The 20,455-nt window shown below is 41.7% G+C and overlaps 1 protein-coding gene across 1 annotated transcript in view; it reads right to left on the bottom strand.

The window, feature by feature from the left end:
* The window catches only part of tmem178a (transmembrane protein 178a), a gene marked incomplete at both ends in the record, with an annotated part of 38,349 nt that extends 18,212 nt beyond the window's left edge, over positions 1 to 20,137 (bottom strand). Inside the window, 3 exons of the mRNA XM_083636326.1 lie at positions 6,265 to 6,378; positions 14,214 to 14,454; positions 19,976 to 20,137. Of these exons, the coding sequence (XP_083492452.1) occupies positions 6,265 to 6,378; positions 14,214 to 14,454; positions 19,976 to 20,137 (517 nt within the window). The remainder of the gene's footprint in view (positions 1 to 6,264; positions 6,379 to 14,213; positions 14,455 to 19,975) is intronic.
* Between the last annotated feature and the right edge of the window lie 318 nt (positions 20,138 to 20,455).

Raw genomic sequence — 20,455 nt, forward strand, 5'->3', positions numbered from 1 at the left:
ATATTATTCGTTATGACACAAAAAAAAATATAATAATAATAATAATATATATATATATATATATATATATACATGATGTGCTTTTTTTACATTCAACAATACAGTTTACTCAGTGTGAGTGAGTGTGATCATAGAATAGAATGCAGTGATCAGTGTAGTCTCTCACACACACACACACACACACACACACACACACACACACACACACACACACACTCCTTACCGCGAGATCATCCGGGTCCTGTCGCAATGGAGTCAGTCCAGTCTTCCTCGCCAGGAAAGTGGCCGTGCTGCTTCGTTCTGTGTGAAAGCCATTTCTGTGGCGAGGCTGCTGTTCTCCTCCAACTCACACAGTTGTGACTCCGTCTCGTCTCTTTCGGGCTGGGACACAGGAACGGGGTCGAGGGACCAGGATCGATCATGTTGGTCACGGGTTTGACTACCGCGAACGATCGATGTCTGCTGCCCTGCAGCAAGCCGATCAGCTCGTGCAGCGCGCCGAGGGGCGTTTCAATGGCGTTTCTCCTCTCTGCACAACTTCACAAGGAAGCGCGTTTCTCTGTTTTCTGTTTTTCCTCGGCTCATTTCAAAACAACAGCTGTGGTATGTGTTTGATAACGTGTTGTCGGCTTGTCTTTGTGGCCTGATAACATGGCACAGGCTGAGGAAGTGTTTGAACTACGCGCTGTACTAATAAAAACAAAAACACGTCAAACACGTCTTTGGCGTGGATGGCTATTTCTGATAACACGTCAAAGACGTCTTTGGCGGTGAATGAGTTAATGCTCTTTGTGTTAGAAATTCTAACACAAAAAGCATTAACATTTCAGCATCTAAATAGACACGCCTTGTTTGGGCATGAGCTCATTGAGTAAATAGACAAAAAAAAAAAAAAAAAAAAAAAAAAAAAAATTAACTGATAGACCGACAGCAATAACCGAACAACGACGTTAGCGACGGTTAATCGATTAACGGTTAACCGTTGACATCCCTAATTTCAACCCAAAGTCAAATTGAATGTTTTTGTTATTTAATAACCCTAACCTTAACCAATAGTCATTTTACAACTGTTTTTTACTTGCCTAAACAGAACCAATGTTTCAGAACCAGGAAACGCAGCGTCCTTTTCAACCAGGAAACCAATCCCACCGAGCCCATGTTAAGCCTCCACCCCCAACCCCCCCACCCCCCCACCACTACACCCCCCCCCACCACCACCACTACACCTTCACCCCTACACCCTCACCGACACAGACACCTACCAGCATAGCTTATGGCTCAGTGAAATGTTATGTCTCTCCTGATTCTAAATAGTTGAATAAAGTAGAACTTTTTTTATAAGCATTTTATGAAATATGGATGGAAAAATGAATGACAGATGAAATCCCTTGGTTGTGTGCTGAATGCGTGAGAGGAGACGTGACTTTAGGTGTGACGTTGATGCTGTAGTCACAGCGACCGTACCATGGATGTAGGCTATAAGAAGAACAGGACCATACACGTTTATAACATTACAGTTAAAGTCCCTGGAAAGCCGAAATATTTCTTTATTATTTAGCATTTTGAGTTCATCACATCACAGGAGCCTATGTTAATAAGCCACCAGCCAAATTTGAATGATGATGAACGTCGCAAAGTATATAAATTTAGGTTTGACAGTCATGGCAAAAGTCATGAGAATCAATTCGTTTTTAGAGTGTATTTTCTCCCGCGGACTGTGTGGGCGTGTCCCGTCTGCAGCAGGGAAATTTATCTCTCTCTCTCTCTCTCTCTCTCTCGGAGGAGACCTCTCTCTCGGAGAGAGAGAGAAGGAAATTGAGATGGGGTGTGTGTGTGTGTGTGTGTGTGTGTGTTCGTGCATTGCTCCGCGCATAGCGTACTGAGAGGAAGAGATCTCTGCTCTGCCGCTGCGAGTGCACAGCGCTACTGTGTGTGTGTGTGTGTGTGTGTGAGTAACCTCGCTTCACCAGGCTGTGTGTCGAGCGCTATGCTGCCTGCTCTCTCTCTCTCTCTCTCTCACTAGTCCTGAGAGAGTGAGAGAGAGAGAGAGAGAGCAGGCAGCATAGCGCTCGACACACAGCACACAGAGTGGGAGGGAGACAGACAGACACTGAGCGAGCGCTGTGGGGGCAAAGAACGGACAAAAGGAGAAAGGGCGGGTTGCGCGCGTGTACAAAGGTTATATAGAGCTTATACATTACTTATACATAAGCTCCTGCATTTTAGCACCTCGCGCACTGCTCTCTTCAATGAGGAAGTGGACATCCAGACCTTGTAGAAAAGTGTAGATTTTAAGGCTTTGGGTTGAAAGTAATGTATCATAATTTCTGAGCCACACAATTACTAACATAAGATCCTAAATAACATAGTTAGAAAGTTTTTGTGGATTTTGGTTTCCAGGGACTTTAAATCCCTACACTGAACTTTTAAACTGGTTATAAATATACTGCTGCCTCCATATGACCTACATGAGCAAATGAGAACATCAGCTAGGAGAGTGGATATTTCGTTGTTGTTATTTACATGCCTGTTATTTACATGTTATTTACATGTTATTTACATGCCTGTGCACCGCTCAGTATAGTGGAGGAGTGGGAGTCGGCTACAGGGGAGTAGAGCAGCCAACCAGTGAAGTCGCCAGGAAAAGCCGCGGCTCATCAGCTGGCCGGCCTAGCGCTCTTTCTTTCTCTCAAAACAATTGAAAACGACCATCTTGTTGAGCAAGGAGATGGATTTTATTTCACCAGAGGCTGAAGGCAGCAAGACAAAAGATTGCTCCAGGGGAGTTTTGGGAAATAACGTTACACACAAGAGAAGGTATAAGCTTCACTAAACTGGTATCCAGAGACACAGTAAACACGATTCTCTCTGTCCAATCAGTCGTCTGCACTGTTTTCACATCACCGTATGGTACCGGCTCCACAACCCTGGAACCTCCACAGAGATGCTACTAACAAAAGTATAGACTCGACTCGGGTTGACCCGGTTTATCATTCATTGTTAATTCTGTGTTATGCAATTATGGCTTATTGATTATTAAATGCAAAATCAATGGAACTTAAATTTTCCACAACAGCTACTTTTATACATAATATTAATTCCAAATAAAATAAGTCCGGTCAATTTAGTCTACCTTCAAGTCAACTCAGACGCATACTGTAGTTGCGTTCATCGGGGCATAAAGGATTTCCTAGGACAGCATTAAGCCACACGAGTACAGACGCTTTTCCTGTGCTCAATCTATAGCCTGTTGCTTTCTTATCTTGTATTTATCTTTATTACATCTATTGTACTTGGATTCTGGGTGATTCGTTTATTTGTTTTGCTTGTTTAGTTTTTTGGACTTTTTTAACTTCATTGTCTCTTCTTGCTATGTGAAGCACTTTGTAACACTTGTTTTGAAAAGTGCTATACAAACAAAGTTATTATTATTATTATTATTATTTCAAACTCGGCAATCTTTAAGTCGTAATGGATTTAATCCATTTAAAAGGCCCAGTGCCGTTAATCTCAAGATTGAAGTAAATTCCCTATGCCTCTATGACCAGTCAATCACACAGAATGACAGCGAGCTGAAATGCAAGCTTGGGGGTTGTGCCCAGCGTCCTGCCTGCAGGCTGAGTCTCATCAGGCAACAGCCCGCAAATAGAATTCCACAGAGGGGCTTGTTAAATGGAGCCCACAGTGGAATTCGCAGGGGGTTGTCTGAGACAACGAATGAGAAAAACAAAAGAGGAGTCACCATGTGGTCTAAACGTCGGATATAGTGCTCACAACAACGTCAAATGCTTTCAGTTCTCAGATGAAGGCTACAGGAGGTAATTGAGAATAATAGCCTATTTTTACCTTTTCGTCCATCAGTTTAAAGTTAAACAAATATTCCCATCTTGTGAAGTTTAGCCTATCCGTTCTGAAGGCGAGTTAGACTGCCGTGTGCAGTCTGCTTTTAATAACACTACTGTCGCCTCGTAACTGACAATAGACCCGCTGGGTTTCAGAAAATAGTTTTCAAGGTTTGATTGTTCGGTCACGTCATTAGAGCTGGGTATTGGTTCAAATTTCAAGAATCGATTCGATTCCGATTCACAAGGTTGCGAATCGATTAATTTCGATTCGATTCGATTCGATTCGATTCGATTCCGATTCGATCAATTTTCAATATTGATTTGGTTAGTGATACCAAAACGTGGTTTTTGAGCTGTACCCTGAATTACATGACTGTCCAGTTATGTAACACAAGGGTTTCCAACCAGCCAAGTAGATACATGGGAAAAAAAAGTTGCAGACCTGTTGTCAATTTTAATGGTTTTAGTTACACATATATTTACTCACCACGTGGTGACAAAGGGTAAATAACAGCCTTTTCATCTGTCAATAAAGACACTTTCACAATTATGCACAGTGATTTGATTTCAGCCTATATAATTTCTAAAAGTAGATATTAATAATGATCAAACATTTCCATTCATGTAGCCTACAGTATTTATGTTTTTGTTTCAACTACAAACATAATTATACGTCAACTTGAAACTATGTTTCAACTACCACACACAGCACAATATTTTAGCCTGTTTTTTTGTTTTTTGTTTTTTTTTTATTAAAAAAAAATCGATCTCTGGACATATGAATCGATAATCGAGGATTAAAATGAAAATCGATTAAAAATCGGAGAATCGATTTTTTTGAACCCAGCCCTACACGTCATATCTCTCTCGCCCGTCGCTGCTTGTCAGTATGCCTACAGTATGCAGACACGGTAGCTGCTTGTCAGTATGCCTACAGTATGCATAAAACCGCAGTCTTGCTGTTGATCAGACCGCGCTATTTATTGGCACTACACTCTGGCATCCGCGGCAGTCACTAACGCTGTGTACAGGTGTTTCAGACACAGCGCGCTCTGTAAACAGGCTACTAAAATATACTAAACATGTCTGACTATGAAAGCAATGAAGATATGCAGTTTACGCCAGATTTGAGGTGATGTCTTTATGAACCTGAATGCACAGATGAGGATGATGAACTTGTCAGATCAACCCAGAATGGTCAGAGAGAGAGAGAGGAGAGAGAGAGGCGGAGCAAGAAGAGGCAGATCAACAGAGTTGGAGAGCTACTGCTGCCGAGTAGCCTATATAGGCTATGCATTTTTTATTTATTTTTTAACTGACAACATTGTTAGATTTAGGTACTATAGTCTCTCGTACCATGGGTTTTGGCACAGCAGTGCTCTTCAGTACATGGGTTTTCCTCTGCTCTGGACGTGGAGGTAAATAATCATTTTATAGGTGAAATGGGCACCGTACCCTCAATTGTTTTATCCTCACTGGCTTTGTGCATCCGCGCCAGTCAATAGCTGGGTTTCCATCCAAATGTATCGCAACTTTTAATCTAATTTTCAGAAAGTCGGCAAAAGAAAATGCGAAACAATGCGCGTTTCCATCCAGTGCTATTTTATGAATTATAGAGCTGTCAATCACCTGGTGTTTGAGCTGCTGATCAGCTGCTAGACCCGATATAGAGCTCTATTAAACACATCTAACATTATTAACTTAAAGTTTCTTGATGATCTACAAGTAGACAAAGGTACCATAACGCCATTTCTGGATTACCAGGTGCGACTCGGCAAGCATAAACGTTATAATCCACGGAGCAGAAAGTAAGTGAATACAATTTCATTCAATTCTAGAAGTGAGTCGCCTTAAAGTTAATATCCCAGTCTTCTTCTGTTTACCACGGCGGGTATTGTGCTGCGCGTACCATGATTTACCGTGTGTAGCCCTATTGTGTGGAGGCTACACGCCATGTCATGTTTTGCAGTGATCAAGGCAAACTGTGTGGTTTTTGAATGGAGAGACAACAGAATATCACTTCATCTGTTTTCCGCCTCCCTCAAGCGTGAAAATTTTTGCATAAAAACAGGTGGATGGGAACCCGACTACTAACTTGGGCTATGTATTTATTTAGGTAACGCTAGGTGTTTCAGACACAGCATGCTCTGTATGTCTGTAAATAGCGAGGCAAGTTGACAAAATGGTACGCACTTGTGATTTTCCAGACTGTAGCAATCAAAACCTTAGTGATACTGTAGCCTATTCCATCATTTCCCTGTCACGGCTCATGCCCTTAAGACAACTCTGGCTTGTTGCAATAGGGTTGAGCTTCGACACAAAGCCAGCGAGGATAAAACAATTGAGTGTATGGTGCTCACTTCACCTATAAAATGAAACAAAAACCAACAGTAATGTGTGTGTGCGTGCGTGGACTCACGCAGCAGGTGCCACTCGTCTTGCTGGATGGTCCTGGTGAGGTTCAGAGGGATGTTCCTCAGTCTGATGGGCTGAGAGAAGTGATATTTAACAGCGGTGCAGCGATCTGCAATACCTGAGACAGACAGTGGGGGCAGAGAAGTGATATTTATCAGATGGGAACAGGTGAGAAAAACAACATAAAGAGAAAACAGGTGAGGAAAACAACATACAGACAGAACAGGTGAGAAAAACAACATAAAGACAGAACAGGTGAGAAAAACAACATAAAGAGAGAACAGGTGAGGAAAACAACATACAGACAGAACAGGTGAGAAAAACAACATACAGACAGAACAGGTGAGAAAAACAACATAAAGACAGAACAGGTGAGAAAAACAACATAAAGAGAGAACAGGTGAGAAAAACAACAAAGAGAGAAAAGGTGAGAAAATCTACATAAAGACAGAACAGGTGAGAAAAACAACAAAGAGAGAAAAGGTGAGAAAAACAACATAAAGACAGAACAGGTGAGAAAAACAACAAAGAGAGAAAAGGTGAGAAAAACAACATAAAGACAGAACAGGTGAGAAAAACAACATAAAGACAGAACAGGTGAGAAAAACAACATAAAGACAGAACAGGTGAGAAAAACAACATAAAGAGAGAACAGGTGAGGAAAACAACATAAAGACAGAACAGGTGAGAAAAACAACATAAAGACAGAACAGGTGAGAAAAACAACATAAAGACAGAACAGGTGAGAAAAACAACATACAGCCAGAACAGGTGAGAAAAACAACATAAAGACAGAACAGGTGAGAAAAACAACATAAAGAGAGAACAGGTGAGAAAAACAACAAAGAGAGAAAAGGTGAGAAAATCTACATAAAGACAGAACAGGTGAGAAAAACAACAAAGAGAGAAAAGGTGAGAAAAACAACATAAAGACAGAACAGGTGAGAAAAACAACATAAAGACAGAACAGGTGAGAAAAACAACATAAAGACAGAACAGGTGAGAAAAACAACATAAAGACAGAACAGCTGAGAAAAAATACATACAGACAGAACAGGTGAGAAAAACAACATAAAGACAGAACAGGTGAGAAAAACAACATAAAGACAGAACAGGTGAGAAAAAATACATAAAGACAGAACAGGTGAGAAAAACAACATAAAGACAGAACAGGTGAGAAAAACAACATAAAGACAGAACAGGTGAGAAAAAATACATAAAGAGAGAACAGGTGAGAAAAACAACAAAGAGAGAAAAGGTGAGAAAATCTACATAAAGAGAGAACAGGTGAGAAAAACAACAAAGAGAGAAAAGGTGAGAAAATCTACATAAAGACAGAACAGGTGAGAAAAACAACATAAAGACAGAACAGGTGAGAAAAACAACATAAAGACAGAACAGGTGAGAAAAAATACATACAGACAGAACAGGTGAGAAAAACAACATAAAGACAGAACAGGTGAGAAAAACAACATAAAGACAGAACAGGTGAGAAAAAATACATAAAGACAGAACAGGTGAGAAAAACAACATAAAGACAGAACAGGTGAGAAAAAAGACAGAACAGGTGAGAAAATCTACATAAAGACAGAACAGGTGAGAAAAACAACAAAGACAGAACAGGTGAGAAAAACAACATCAAGACAGAACAGGTGAGAAAAACAACATAAAGACAGAACAGTTGAGAAAATCTACATAAAGACAGAACAGGTGAGAAAAACAACATAAAGACAGGACAGGTGAGAAAAACAACATAAAGACAGAACAGGTGAGAAAAACAACATAAAGACAGGACAGGTGAGACAGAACAGGTGAGAAAAACAACTTAAGACAGAACAGGTGAGAAAAACAACATAAAGACAGGACAGGTGAGACAGAACAGGTGAGAAAAACAACTTAAGACAGAACAGGTGAGAAAAACAACATAAAGGCAGGACAGGTGAGACAGAACAGGTGAGAAAAACAACATAAAGACAGAACAGGTGAGAAAAACAACATAAAGACAGAACAGGTGTGAAAAACAACATAAAGACAGAACAGGTGAGAAAAACAACATAAAGACAGAACAGGTGAGAAAAACAACATAAAGACAGGGCAGGTGAGACAGAACAGGTGAGAAAAACAACATAAGACAGAACAGGTGAGAAAAACAACATAAAGACAGGACAGGTGAGACAGAACAGGTGTGAAAAACAACATAAAGACAGGACAGGTGAGACAGAACAGGTGTGAAAAACAACATAAAGACAGGAGAGCCAGGTCCAGGTGTTTGAGGGTTAATCTGCAGCACAGCCCTCTCTCCCCACAGGATCAATAATAAAGTGCTTTTATCTGATGTAGTGTAATGTAGCCTCCTCTACTGCAGCCTTATGATGTGTAACATCATGTCATCAAGCTCATTTAACTTTAACCTGATTATAAAACACAGTTTACAAAGTGCAAAGACAGACAAAATAAAATAAAATACACAAATTATGATTTTAAAAGGCCATAAAACAATAATAAACAGGGATGGTAGGATGAAAACCAAAACAAACGGTAAAATACAATAAAAGTACGATAGGATTAAGACAGAGTTTAGATAAAAGATGTAAAAAGACAATAGAAAGATGATGAAAGTTAAAAAGACGACATGATCACATACAAGCGAGTCTATAAAAATGAATTTCAGAAGTCAGTCATTCTGCTAGCCTCGTCTCCACAGAGCCGGGTTTTAAAGCCAGAGTGAAGCTTCTGCTATCATGTGCAACTAGAAGAGCTCAGGCATCCATTGGGACCATCCATGTCATGCTAGCTTGTTGGGAAGGGGGTTAAATAACGCTTCAAAGTTAGGCTAAATGTTTAAAGGGGTCCCTTCACCTTTCACCACCTCAAGATATTTTTTTTCAGATTTTCTTCCCAATTATACTTGGTCAATTTATCCCCCATGCTGCTTTAGATTGGCAGAGGGTGGAGCATAGGGCTGTGGCGATTCACTTATCTCCCGATTCGATACTATCACGATTCTTGGGTGCCGATTCGATTTATATTGCGATTCTTAAGTATTGCGATTCTACGATTATTGCGATTCGATATTACGATTTATTGCGATTTTTGTTTATTTTTTTCTTTTCTTATTTCAGTTTGTTTGCTTTTTTACACTAGATTAGAACATGGGAAAAGTTTAATCATACACTAGAGACTGTATATTATATATCATTAGTAGGGCTGGGTGATATAGTTAAAAACGGGGGCGGACTGGGATCATAATTTAGGCCGGGCATTAGATACCAAGCAGGCCAGGCCGATATGGGCCGACGCGCGTGACATTTGGGCCGTTTGAAGTCCAATTTTACAATGAGATGCACCCACTTTAACCCTGAAGTGTAATTATTACTTCAGACTAACTAATAAAGTAATAAAACCACTAGTAAACCAGTAGGCGGCGCCTGGCCTGCTGTTCAGTGAGTGGCCTGACTGCAAGCACCCAAAAAAAAAATATATATATATATACCGTAAATTCCGCACTATAAGCCGCACCGGAGTATAAGCCGCACCTGCAAAGTTGACTGTTTTTTACATATATAAGCCGCACCGGACTATAAGCCGCGGGTGTTTTAATGGTATTTTTTTTTTTTTTTTTTTTTGTGTTTTAATGTTTAATTACCATATGTAAGGGTTCATGCACAGAGGGGATTGTCGGGAAAGAGATGGCTGTTTGAGGAAGCTCCCATTTATTAACATTTCAACAAAACAACATAACACAACACCACCTGTGTTGTGTTATGTTATGTTATGTTATGTTATGTTGTTAAAAGAGGGCAAGAGAGGAAATTAAAACAGAAGTGGATTTATAGTTAGAAAGAGTGCTAAAAAAGAGAGATTTTTTTTTTTTTTTTTTGAAAAAGCCGCACCGTTATATAAGCCGCAGGGGCCAAAAAAGCCCAAAAAACGGGAAAAAACCCGCGGCTTATAGTCCGGAATTTACGGTATATATATATATATTTTTTTTTGCGATTATCGATTTTGGAATAAAAGATCGATTAAAAAAATCGTGACATTAAAAATCGCGATACTTAGGTAAATCGATTTTTCCTCCCACCCCTAGTGGAGCAGCGACCGGGGCAGGTCGCTGCTCCACCCTCTGCCAATCTGGGGAGAGCCGAGACTATACTAGCACCATGCTTCCTCCAACACATGCGCATTTGCCAGCCGCTTCTTTTCGCCTGACAAGGGGAGCTTTGCCGGTAGGACGTAGCAGGTGGAAGGATCCACGCTATTCGCACCAGTTCCCTTCCACCCCGACCAGGCGCCCCGACCGACCAGAGGAGGCGCTAGTGCAGCGACCAGGACACATACCCACAATCCGGCTTCCCACCCTCAGGCACAGCCAATTGTACCTGTATTGACGCCCGACCAAGCCGGAGGTAACACGTGGATACGAACCTGCGACCCTCGTGTTGGTAGGCAGGGAATCCACCGCTACACTCCCCGCACGCCCCACCTCAAGATATCTTAAGCAGAATGGGTTCTATGGATACCCACAAGTCTCCCCTTTACAGATAAGGTAGCATTTTTTGATAGGGTAGCCCAACCCGTACGAAACGCATTTGAATATGAAAAATAGAAATGTTGTTATAATAAACTTTGATTACGGTATATATTTGGTTCTTTTCATCAAATGAATAGCTATAATTGGGTAATTGAGTGATGGGGTTACAGTAGGCTACTGGTGGAAGTGCACGGTCACAATCTGGCCCTCTGGTAGTGAGGGAAGAAAAAATGGTGGCCCTCTCTCTCTCTATCATCAAAGCTGCCCATCCCTGCTTCAGCAAAACTCCCAGAGGGCCGTGCGCTGTGTTGCTACATGCTAATTAGCTCCTCGTTAGCCGCCTCGTCAGGCTGGTGTGTTGCAGCACAAACGTACACACTGCAGCATGAAGTCACAGATCCCAGCCTGCCCAGGCTTTGACAAGGCAGCAGCTCTAACCACTGAGCCACCAAGTTAGCCCAAGCAGAGAATGTAGAGCACATAGTTGGTAATAGCTTTCGCTCTTTCCTGTTATCTCCCCCATCTACATCAGGGCTTAAAATTCACTTTGCAAACTGGGGGGGAATTCCCCCCCTATGTTCTTCAGATAGGGGGGATTTATAGACTTTGGGGGGGGATTTTTTCAGCCGATACGATAACCGGTAAATATCTGCTTCTCCTGTCCGATAACAGATACGATAACCAATAATAATTTCACGTTTGTCTTTACTTAACCTGTAGTTTATGCACACCTGGGGTATTATAATATGATATGAGTGTTTTAGTAAAGTGTATCACCAAATACAAAAAATAAAGGCTTTAATACAACCTATGGCTGCTTAGTCTCCAGATAAAACACAATGACAAAAGACATAGTAATTAGACTCTTATTCAGGGATGCAAAGTCATGGATAGTTAAAAAGGTGACAGATAGCAGGGCAGACACAAATCATTGCCCTATTCAGTGCCCTATTTTGGGATGAAAAAGGTGACTCACTGTTACCTAAAGGTGACTAGTTTGCATCCCTGCTTATTCTCTTATTCTTATTCGCTTCAGGTTATATTATTTTGGTACGGCGATTTTCTCTTTGCAAATGAGGCAGGCGGCATTCCCTTTAAACTCGACGACAAAATAATCACTCTCCCACTTCTCCTGAAACTGTCTGTGCTCGTCGTCATCAACCTTTCTTTTGCCTTTTGACAGCGACATGTTCACTTCTCAACAAAAGACAACATTTTAGCTGCAAATGTTTTTCTGTCCACTTGGTTTTTCACTCGGGTGAACCCAATCACCTGCTAATGAGGTGGATTTGACATGCAGTGATGATCCCGCTGGGCCGTGTTGCCAGATACTGCCGATGGTTTCCAGCACAAAGAGTTCAAAACCCGCCAAAATGCACACAAAACCGCCCAAGGAACTGCACATCTATGGAAATCTATCTGGCAACCCTGGTGTGAAGTGCGGCTCGTCTGCATGAAGGCAGCGCTCTGTGTTTTACAATGAGCGGAGGTGCGGGCCTGATTTCACTATAACTTGATATCAAGTGGCGGGCCGTATGAAATCATTTTAGGGGCCGTGTCTGACCCGGGTGCGGATTTACTCCTTCTTTATAAATTGAAAATATGCAGGAATTTCCAAAAAGATGCGCGAATCTCGCAATCCTGCGCCAAATTTGAAGCCCTGTACATTATATTATACTTGCCCTGCTCGCGTCAGCCACATTTTCGGGGAAGTGCACGCCAGCTGTGCCGGCAGGCTCGCCAGCAATTAAATAATCAGCCAAAGTTAGAGGAAACGGTCATTTTCGTAGTAAATCCACACTGCGAGATCTAACAAAGGGTAACAAAGAAACGACACCATCTACTGATGACTGCACACAGCGCAACCCTCATGGCAAACGAGGAAGTAACTTCTGTTATACTCTGTTAGTTCGGTTACTATTTGTTAGATCTTGGTGTGTGGATTTACTACGAAAATGACCGTTTCCTGTAACTTTGGATTATTATTTCATCGTATTCACCTTATGTTCAGACTAGGGATGTTCATCAATTATCGAAAATCGATAATCGATCGTTAAGGATTGGAATCGATCCTGTGGCATTTGGATCGATTTTTTAATTATAAAAAAAAAATAATAATAATAATAATAATAATAATTTTGGACTAGGTTTGGGTGGAATTCGTTCCTCCTCGCCCCACTCCATTGCACAGCCGACTAACGTGAGGTGGAGCTTCATATAGTCTCTAGTTTTCTGGCTGGGCACGGGCCTTTGTGCCAACAAAACTGTTTTAAACATGGGAAATTCACACCGGCATGCGCCGGGGACAGCGTACAGTGTACAGTGTTGGAGAGGAGACACATTGAAATAAAGAGTTCATTGAGGAGAACACGTTGTCTTTCGTATTTTCTGCCATAGGCATTCATTTTGTAAAAAAAAAAAAAAAAAAAAAAAAAAAAAAATTGAAAATTTTCTAAGTATTAATAAAATCGATGATCGATAATTGATCGTTAATATTCACTGATTATCGATTTTGGAAAATTTTTAAAATGAACATCCCTAGTTCAGACCTTACAGTGGGCCAAATTCTTCCGGGTCCTGTTAACACTTCCGGCGGTCACGGCGCAAAATAAGAGAGTTGTTTTTGGAGCGGACAGTGAAGGGGGTAATATAAAGAACGTAGCCTACTACTTTGAGCTCGGGACACAGCAAGCAAGCCAGTATCCACTGTTAGCCAGGTCAGATAACGTTATCGTCGACAATGACGAGCACTTTCTTGTAAAACATACCTGGACTCCAACAAAGAAAGCTTCAGATAGTTTTCTCTCCTCCGAGTTGCGCTCGAGCCACTTACGTCTATAAGACCCGCAGACGTTAACGTAATTCCCTGGAATGCGAGACTTAATGAGCCAGTTACATGGCATTGCATTCTTAGACATTGCCGTTTGCTTTTATTTGGTATGTTACATACAATTGGCTAAATTATTAGTTAATTCAGAGTTAGATTATATTGGAGCAGCCAGGTATTTTATTTTATTTTATTTTTAGCCGGAAGTTTTGATACGGCCACACAACCGGGTCAAATGGGCGTGGCTACATAAGGTGAATAGTGGGTACACGAGTTACAACAGTACATGTGAGTGTTTCTGGCGCTGTTGGAATGTGTATTTTTGACGACTGAACGGGAGTAGGCAGCTGTTGCATAGACTGATTTTGTAGCGCTAAGCTAAGTAGCAGTGAGAGCTCTACTGCTGTTTGTAGGGCGCGAAGAGTGAAGATAAAGACATCCACATTCTAGTTTTGGTATCGGCAATATGACAGATGGCCTAAACGTCTCAAAAAGGTGCCGTATCCCTTTAAGTACAGTAGTTGAGCAAATGGCAGGTATGGCTTAAGTACAGTAGTTGAGTAGATGTAGCCTACTTGGTTACTGACGGACTCACCCTTGGAGATGAGCTTGTCGATGTCCAGGTCGAGGCCTTTGAAGTAGCACTTCCTCCAGAGGCCTGAGTGAGTGGAGAAGAGCGGACGGCCACACTCGGTCTCCAGGATGCCCATGCCCAGGATGGCCCTCCAGTTCTCCAGAAGCTCCTCGTCCCTGCTGCCCACGTGCACCACGCCCCGCCTGGGCCCGCCCACAACGCTGTCCACCAGGGGCAGGTGGTAGATCGGCATCTCCCGGTTCTTCAACAAGTCAACATTCAAAACATAACTTAAAGAGGGAACTCCAGAAAAACAATGCTGATTTATTTAGCACTTGATATCAACACAGTTCTTGAGAGTTGATTTGAGTTCAGTGGTGGACCAGTGAGTGATCTGTCCACCTTATTTTTGAATGCCCCGCTGGGAAATATTTATGGGTGCAAGGTCCGGTCTAGAACATGACTGATTGTTGCAGCTGGTTGTTAACGTTACTTGTTGGCAGAGGGTCTGCGGCGCTCGTACTCGACGCATTTCCTCGTCAAACTCTGACGCTGAGAAAAAAGTTGCTTGTCTCAAAGAAATAACACTCGTTTGACGACTTATTTGAGGGAATGTAATAATGTTATCTATCACATCCGTTAACCTGTGGCTCTTTGAACAACTTGGGATATTTATCAGTAGAGCTGGGTATTGGTTCAAATTTCAAGAATCGATTCGATTCCGATTCACAAGGTTGCGAATCGATTAATTTTGATTCGATTCGATTCGATTCCGATTCGATCAATTTCAATATGTTTCAAAATGTTTCTTGAGCTGTACCCTGAATTACATGTCCAATTATGTAACATAGGGGTTCCCAACCAGCCAAGTAGATACATGGGGAAAAAAGTTGCAGACCTGTTGTCAATTTTAATGTTTTTAGTTACACATATATTTACTCACCAGGTGGTGACAAAGGGTAAATAACAGCCTTTTCATCTGTCAATAAAGACACTTTCACAATTATGCACAGTGATTTGATTTCAGCCTATATAATTTCTAAAAGTAGATATTATTGATCAAACATTTCTATTCATGTAGCCTACAGTATTTATGTTTTTGTTTCAACTACAAACATAAATAAACGTCAACTTGAAACTATGCTTCAACTACCACACACAGCATAATATTTTAGCCTGTTTAAAAAATAAAAAATAAATTATAAAAAAAAATCGATCTCTGGACATATGAATCGATAATCGAGGATTAAAATAAAAATCGATTAAAAATCGGAGACTCGATTTTTTTAACCCAGTCCTATTTATCAGCCAAGCTGGACGTGAAGGAGGACCGGAAGAAGCACCCATATTTCACGTAAGGCATCATAGCAGCTAGAAATAAGGTGGATATCATTCATGCACAAATGACATCACTGGTCCACAACTGAACTCAAATCAACTCTCAATAACAGTCAAACTAAATGAATGCCTGCAAAACAGTTTTTTTTGGATATAATGTGATATCATGTACAAAATAAATCTGCATTGTTTTTCTCCTTTAAAGCTGCTGGAAGAGATATATTTTATTTGTTTGTTAAAAAATACGTGTTAAATAGCTCTATATTCTGATAACAATCACCGATATAGTTTATATTTATATTATTTATATTTAACTTACATCTACTCTTTGACTTGACTGTTTACTAAAAACTTCTGCACTTCGTGGGAAGGGGATGCAATTCTCAGCATGCAGAATTCAGCATAACACCATATCTGATAAGGTATGAGATAAGATAAGATAAGATAAGATAAGATAAGATAAGGCTCTCTAATGCTGCGTACAAGACAACTCAGGAAACAAACTCTGATTTGTTCAAAAGGAATGGAACGGTTGTCTAACTCGGAATTACAGGTTGGAAATTCGACGGGTATCATTTCAGACTTGACGTCAGCAACAACATAATTAATAATTCATTAACATTCATCGTTAATGGAAAATGAAATGATTACGAAAGTCTTTGTTGACGTAACGTTTTAACACATCATTTGATTTGTTTGTATTGTTTCATCTTATTTTGCACTGATTATAACAACCTGAAATAAGTTGTGCTTCGCAGGCTCATTCCTAGCTTGCCTCACATGCTTTGCGAGCTCGCCTGCCGCGGAACCCACGTCCGCCTTATTATAATAGTGAGATATGTGGAAGTACCAGTTATTTTACCTATTCAATTAGCTACCCTGTGTTTGCTAGCTAGCAACGTTAGCTCAGACATGATGTCAGTAGTCGGAACGAGTTGAAATTCTGAGTTGTCTTGAAAGAAGCTGCCTGATAAAAGACGAAGGGTGCTTTCACACTGGCGCCCCGGTACCGTTCCCGATAGGGCTGGCACGGATCAGAAAACCCACGGATCGGATCGCGTGACGGATTTTGAGCCACGGATCACAGATTTTTTGGATCAGCAAAAAATATATATACCGTATATCAGATTTTTTCTCTCAAAATTAGATTTTCGATTTGATGTTTTAATACTATTATACTTCTCTAACCATTTGTTGAACTGCACAGCTCAAAAAATATTTTTTTCCTCATAAGTGACACAATTTATGCGTTTACTCTGAAGGCAGAACAACCCAACTTCCTGTTTTAGGTGGCACTGCTATGCCTAACTTGCTAACCTGCAGTCACTTGACACGGGTACAGACCAGACCGGGTGAGTCTGGAAACATAACGTTGATGCTACGTTAAGCTACTCAGTGGCCCCACGTGTTGTTTTGTTGTTTTGTGTCCTAAAGGCAACATTTCACCGTCCGGTGATAATGTGTTTGTGAAAAGTGTGCGCGCGCGTGTGTGTGCTGTGGCTCTCGTTACCTTGTGCAGCCCGCAACAGGCTGAGGTGTTGAAATAAGTTTGTTGTGATGCTGCTGTCTTTAGTAGCCACTAGCCACAGCCTTCAGAGAGACTTTACAGCGGCGACAAGGGATGAGGAAGCTCACTTGTGCTTGCCATGATGCCTGTCTGTGGCTGGCTGCAGGCTGCAGGCGTTCTCATACACTAACGTTAAACGTTAAATGAAACGAAAGGGGGGGGGGGGGGGGGGGGGGTCCGCGGACCATTGACGTTCCGAACCGCGTTGCGAACCGCGGGGCTGATCCGTACGGGTCACGGTTTATCCGTGATCCGTACCAGCCCTAGTTCCCGAGCACACTTGTCCCCAAATTGACGCCAGTTTCGGAATATTTGATGAGTGTGAACGTTGGGGTTCCGTTCTGTTCCGTGACCGGGCGGCACGCACTTGAAAAGGTGGTCTGGGGAGCGCTTTGGTGTGCACGGAACACATGCGAGTATGAAAGCCAACCGTTCCGAACCACATAGACAACACACGGGCGAGGATACACTGCAGGCGTAGTTGACGGCGCAAGTGCACTCTGTTCCGTTTGCGAGCACGGAAGAAATATTGTAATGTGAAAGCTGACCAGAGGGGGAGAGGAGAGGGGGGGCAATCGTTCCCGAGTGCGGAACGGAACGGAACGAAAGCAATCGTTCCCAGTGAGAAAGCACCCTAACATACATTTTTGATCAACACAATGAAATCTAATGGGCCCTTCATATAGGGTGTTTCCCATACATAAAGGAATTTGTGGCAGGCCGCCACAAAAGGATTTGGACCGCCACAAAAAGATGTTGACCAAAAAAAAAAATTTTTTTTTTTTTTTTTTTACAGTGCACCTGAACGCAACATGCAAGATATCCGCTGAATAAGTGTCCAATAAATGTTCATGTCATTCTGGCCAATACTTCTGTTATAGCATTTCAGTCTGGAATATGGAATATCTTTCAATAATCTATGATTTAGCTGCTAAATTGTCAAATACCGCCATCTGCTCGCTATAGGCACTTATGTATGTACTTAACCTAACTAACTTAACCTAACTAACTATCCGGTGTGCACAACACTGTCAGCCTAAACTCCGGCTGACACCCCAAAAATCTACAATCCGCTACAGAAAAATGTATATTGTTTGTTTATTAACTGGCCCCTCGCCTTCTATCATTTCACGAAAGTGGCAAAGCAAGTTGAGTATCCCTGACCTATAGGGAGAAATTTAGTTTGTCATTGTAAACCCACAGCACAGTAATGATGACATGTTCTTCATAGATCTAGCCTTTTAATTTTGCTCTTAAGCTTTCTCAAAGTACACCAAATTCATACATTTTACTTTAAAATGTTTAAAAAAATCTCGCGAGGGGGGCATGCCCCCGCACCCCCCTAGGGGGTCTGCGGTCCCCCACCACAAATACTCAAAATCCTGTGGGAAACACTCATGTTTACCATGTTTACAACACAAGTCCATATGAACATAATGAACCTTATGTGGTATACACGACATGGTAAGTGGAAAAGTTCTGAAAGCTTCCAGTTCACAACTTGTGACGTGTCTTTCAGAAAATGACAGAAGCCATGGACGTTGATGGAAAGAAACTATATTGTCATTTTAGCTGTATAGAGTTTTTCATAGTCATTTTATGATGTCTGAGGAACATGTTGATAGTTCCCACGGTCTCACCTTTTTTCCTCTGTCATTATGCCTTTGCATTTCCTGCATTGACGTAGTTAGCCACTCGCTAGTTAGCGTTAGCTAAATTGTTAGCCTCCGTGGCTTCTAGTCAACTGCGCATGTTCACGACGTGACCGCTTGAATGCCAAGCATGTCGTGTGTACACGACTTCCGATCTCGTAAACACGAGTTCACGACTTTCAAATGAAGGCAGCAAAGAGGAAGTGCACTCGTCTGCTACAGAGACTGTCCACATGGATGGTCCAGGTTAGAGCTGCAACAATTAGGCTAATTGCTTTGTTGTCAACTCTTAATTAAACACCAACAAAAAAACAAAAAAAAATTATTGCAGCTTTTAAAATGTAAATATTTTCTGGTTTCTTTATTCCTCTACGACAGTAAACTGAATATCTTTGAATTGTGGACAAAGACATTTGAGGACGTAATTTTTGGCTTTGGAAAACACTGATCCACATTTTATGACATTTTATAGACCAAACAACTAATCAATTAATCAATAAATTAATCAACAGATGAATCGACAATGGAAAAAAAGTGGCAGTCCTATTCCAGGTTAATGAGTTGTCAATACAAACACTGTAAGGTATGAGGAGACCTGTGTGAGATGGTTTGATTGTGCCAACTCCCCTCGATCAAACAGCATCTCCTCAGACATTTTAATGTTCAAAACATGCTAGCCTAACCGTTATTTATCATCACACCTTCTGACCGTTATTTTTGAACGTTTAAAAGGTCAGTTGTCCTCGCCCCTTCTGGCCTTAATTTTGAACATTAAGCAGCTAGTCCAGTTGCCCTTGCACCTCCTTTGAATGTTAAAAGGGTTAATTGTCCTCACACCTCCTGACCATTAATTTGCGGTTAGGCTAGTTTCTCCTCTCAGTTATTTTAAATGTTAGGTTAGTTAGTTCTCCTCTCGCAATTATTTTAATGTTGAGCAGTTATCCTCGCACCTTCTGACAATTATTTTCATGTTAAGCAGGTTAGTTCTCACACCTCCTGGTCGTTATTTGGAACATTAAGCAGGTTATTAGTTATCCTCGCACCTCCTGGCCATTATTAGGCTAATGTAAAGCAGGAGTTATCCTCGCACCTCCTGGCCGTTATTAATGTAAAGCAGGAGTTATCCTCGCACCTCCTGACCATTATTTTACTGTTAAGCAGTTTTAGTTTCCTCGCACTTCCTGGTCATTATTTGGAACATTAAAGTAGGTTAGTTGTCCTCGCACCTTCTGGTCGTTGGAGTCGGATCCGTGTTGGTCGCAGTTGTCCTTGTGCCTGCGCGTGTCGGTCTCGTACCAGTGGTCTGTGGAGATGGCGGTGACGAGCAGCACCAGGGAGCACGCGCTGAGCAGCAGGCTGAGCGCGGTCACCGGGCTGCGGCTCTCCATGGCCGGGGGGACATCAGCTGTCCGCGCGCTCTGTCGCTGCTTCCCGCCGTTACCGGCCATAATGTTCAGCTGCTGCCATCCCGCTCTCCTCGCACCCCGTCAGCCCCGCGCTGTCGCTGTCATGCCACTCTGCAGACTGCACGCTCATCAGAGCTGCGCGAGGCTCGGCTGTGCTGCGTCGACACGAACGCAGTGAGGCACAGCAGTGCCGGAAGTTCCAGCTATACTGCCTTCAACATAAAAGCTTACATTTTGTCACTGTAAAAACATAAACAAATCAGAATTATTGAACAAATTCTCACAATACACTGAAATTTG

This window comes from Poromitra crassiceps (genome assembly GCF_964638095.1).
Source record: "Poromitra crassiceps genome assembly, chromosome: 4".
Lineage (NCBI taxonomy): Eukaryota > Metazoa > Chordata > Actinopteri > Beryciformes > Melamphaidae > Poromitra > Poromitra crassiceps.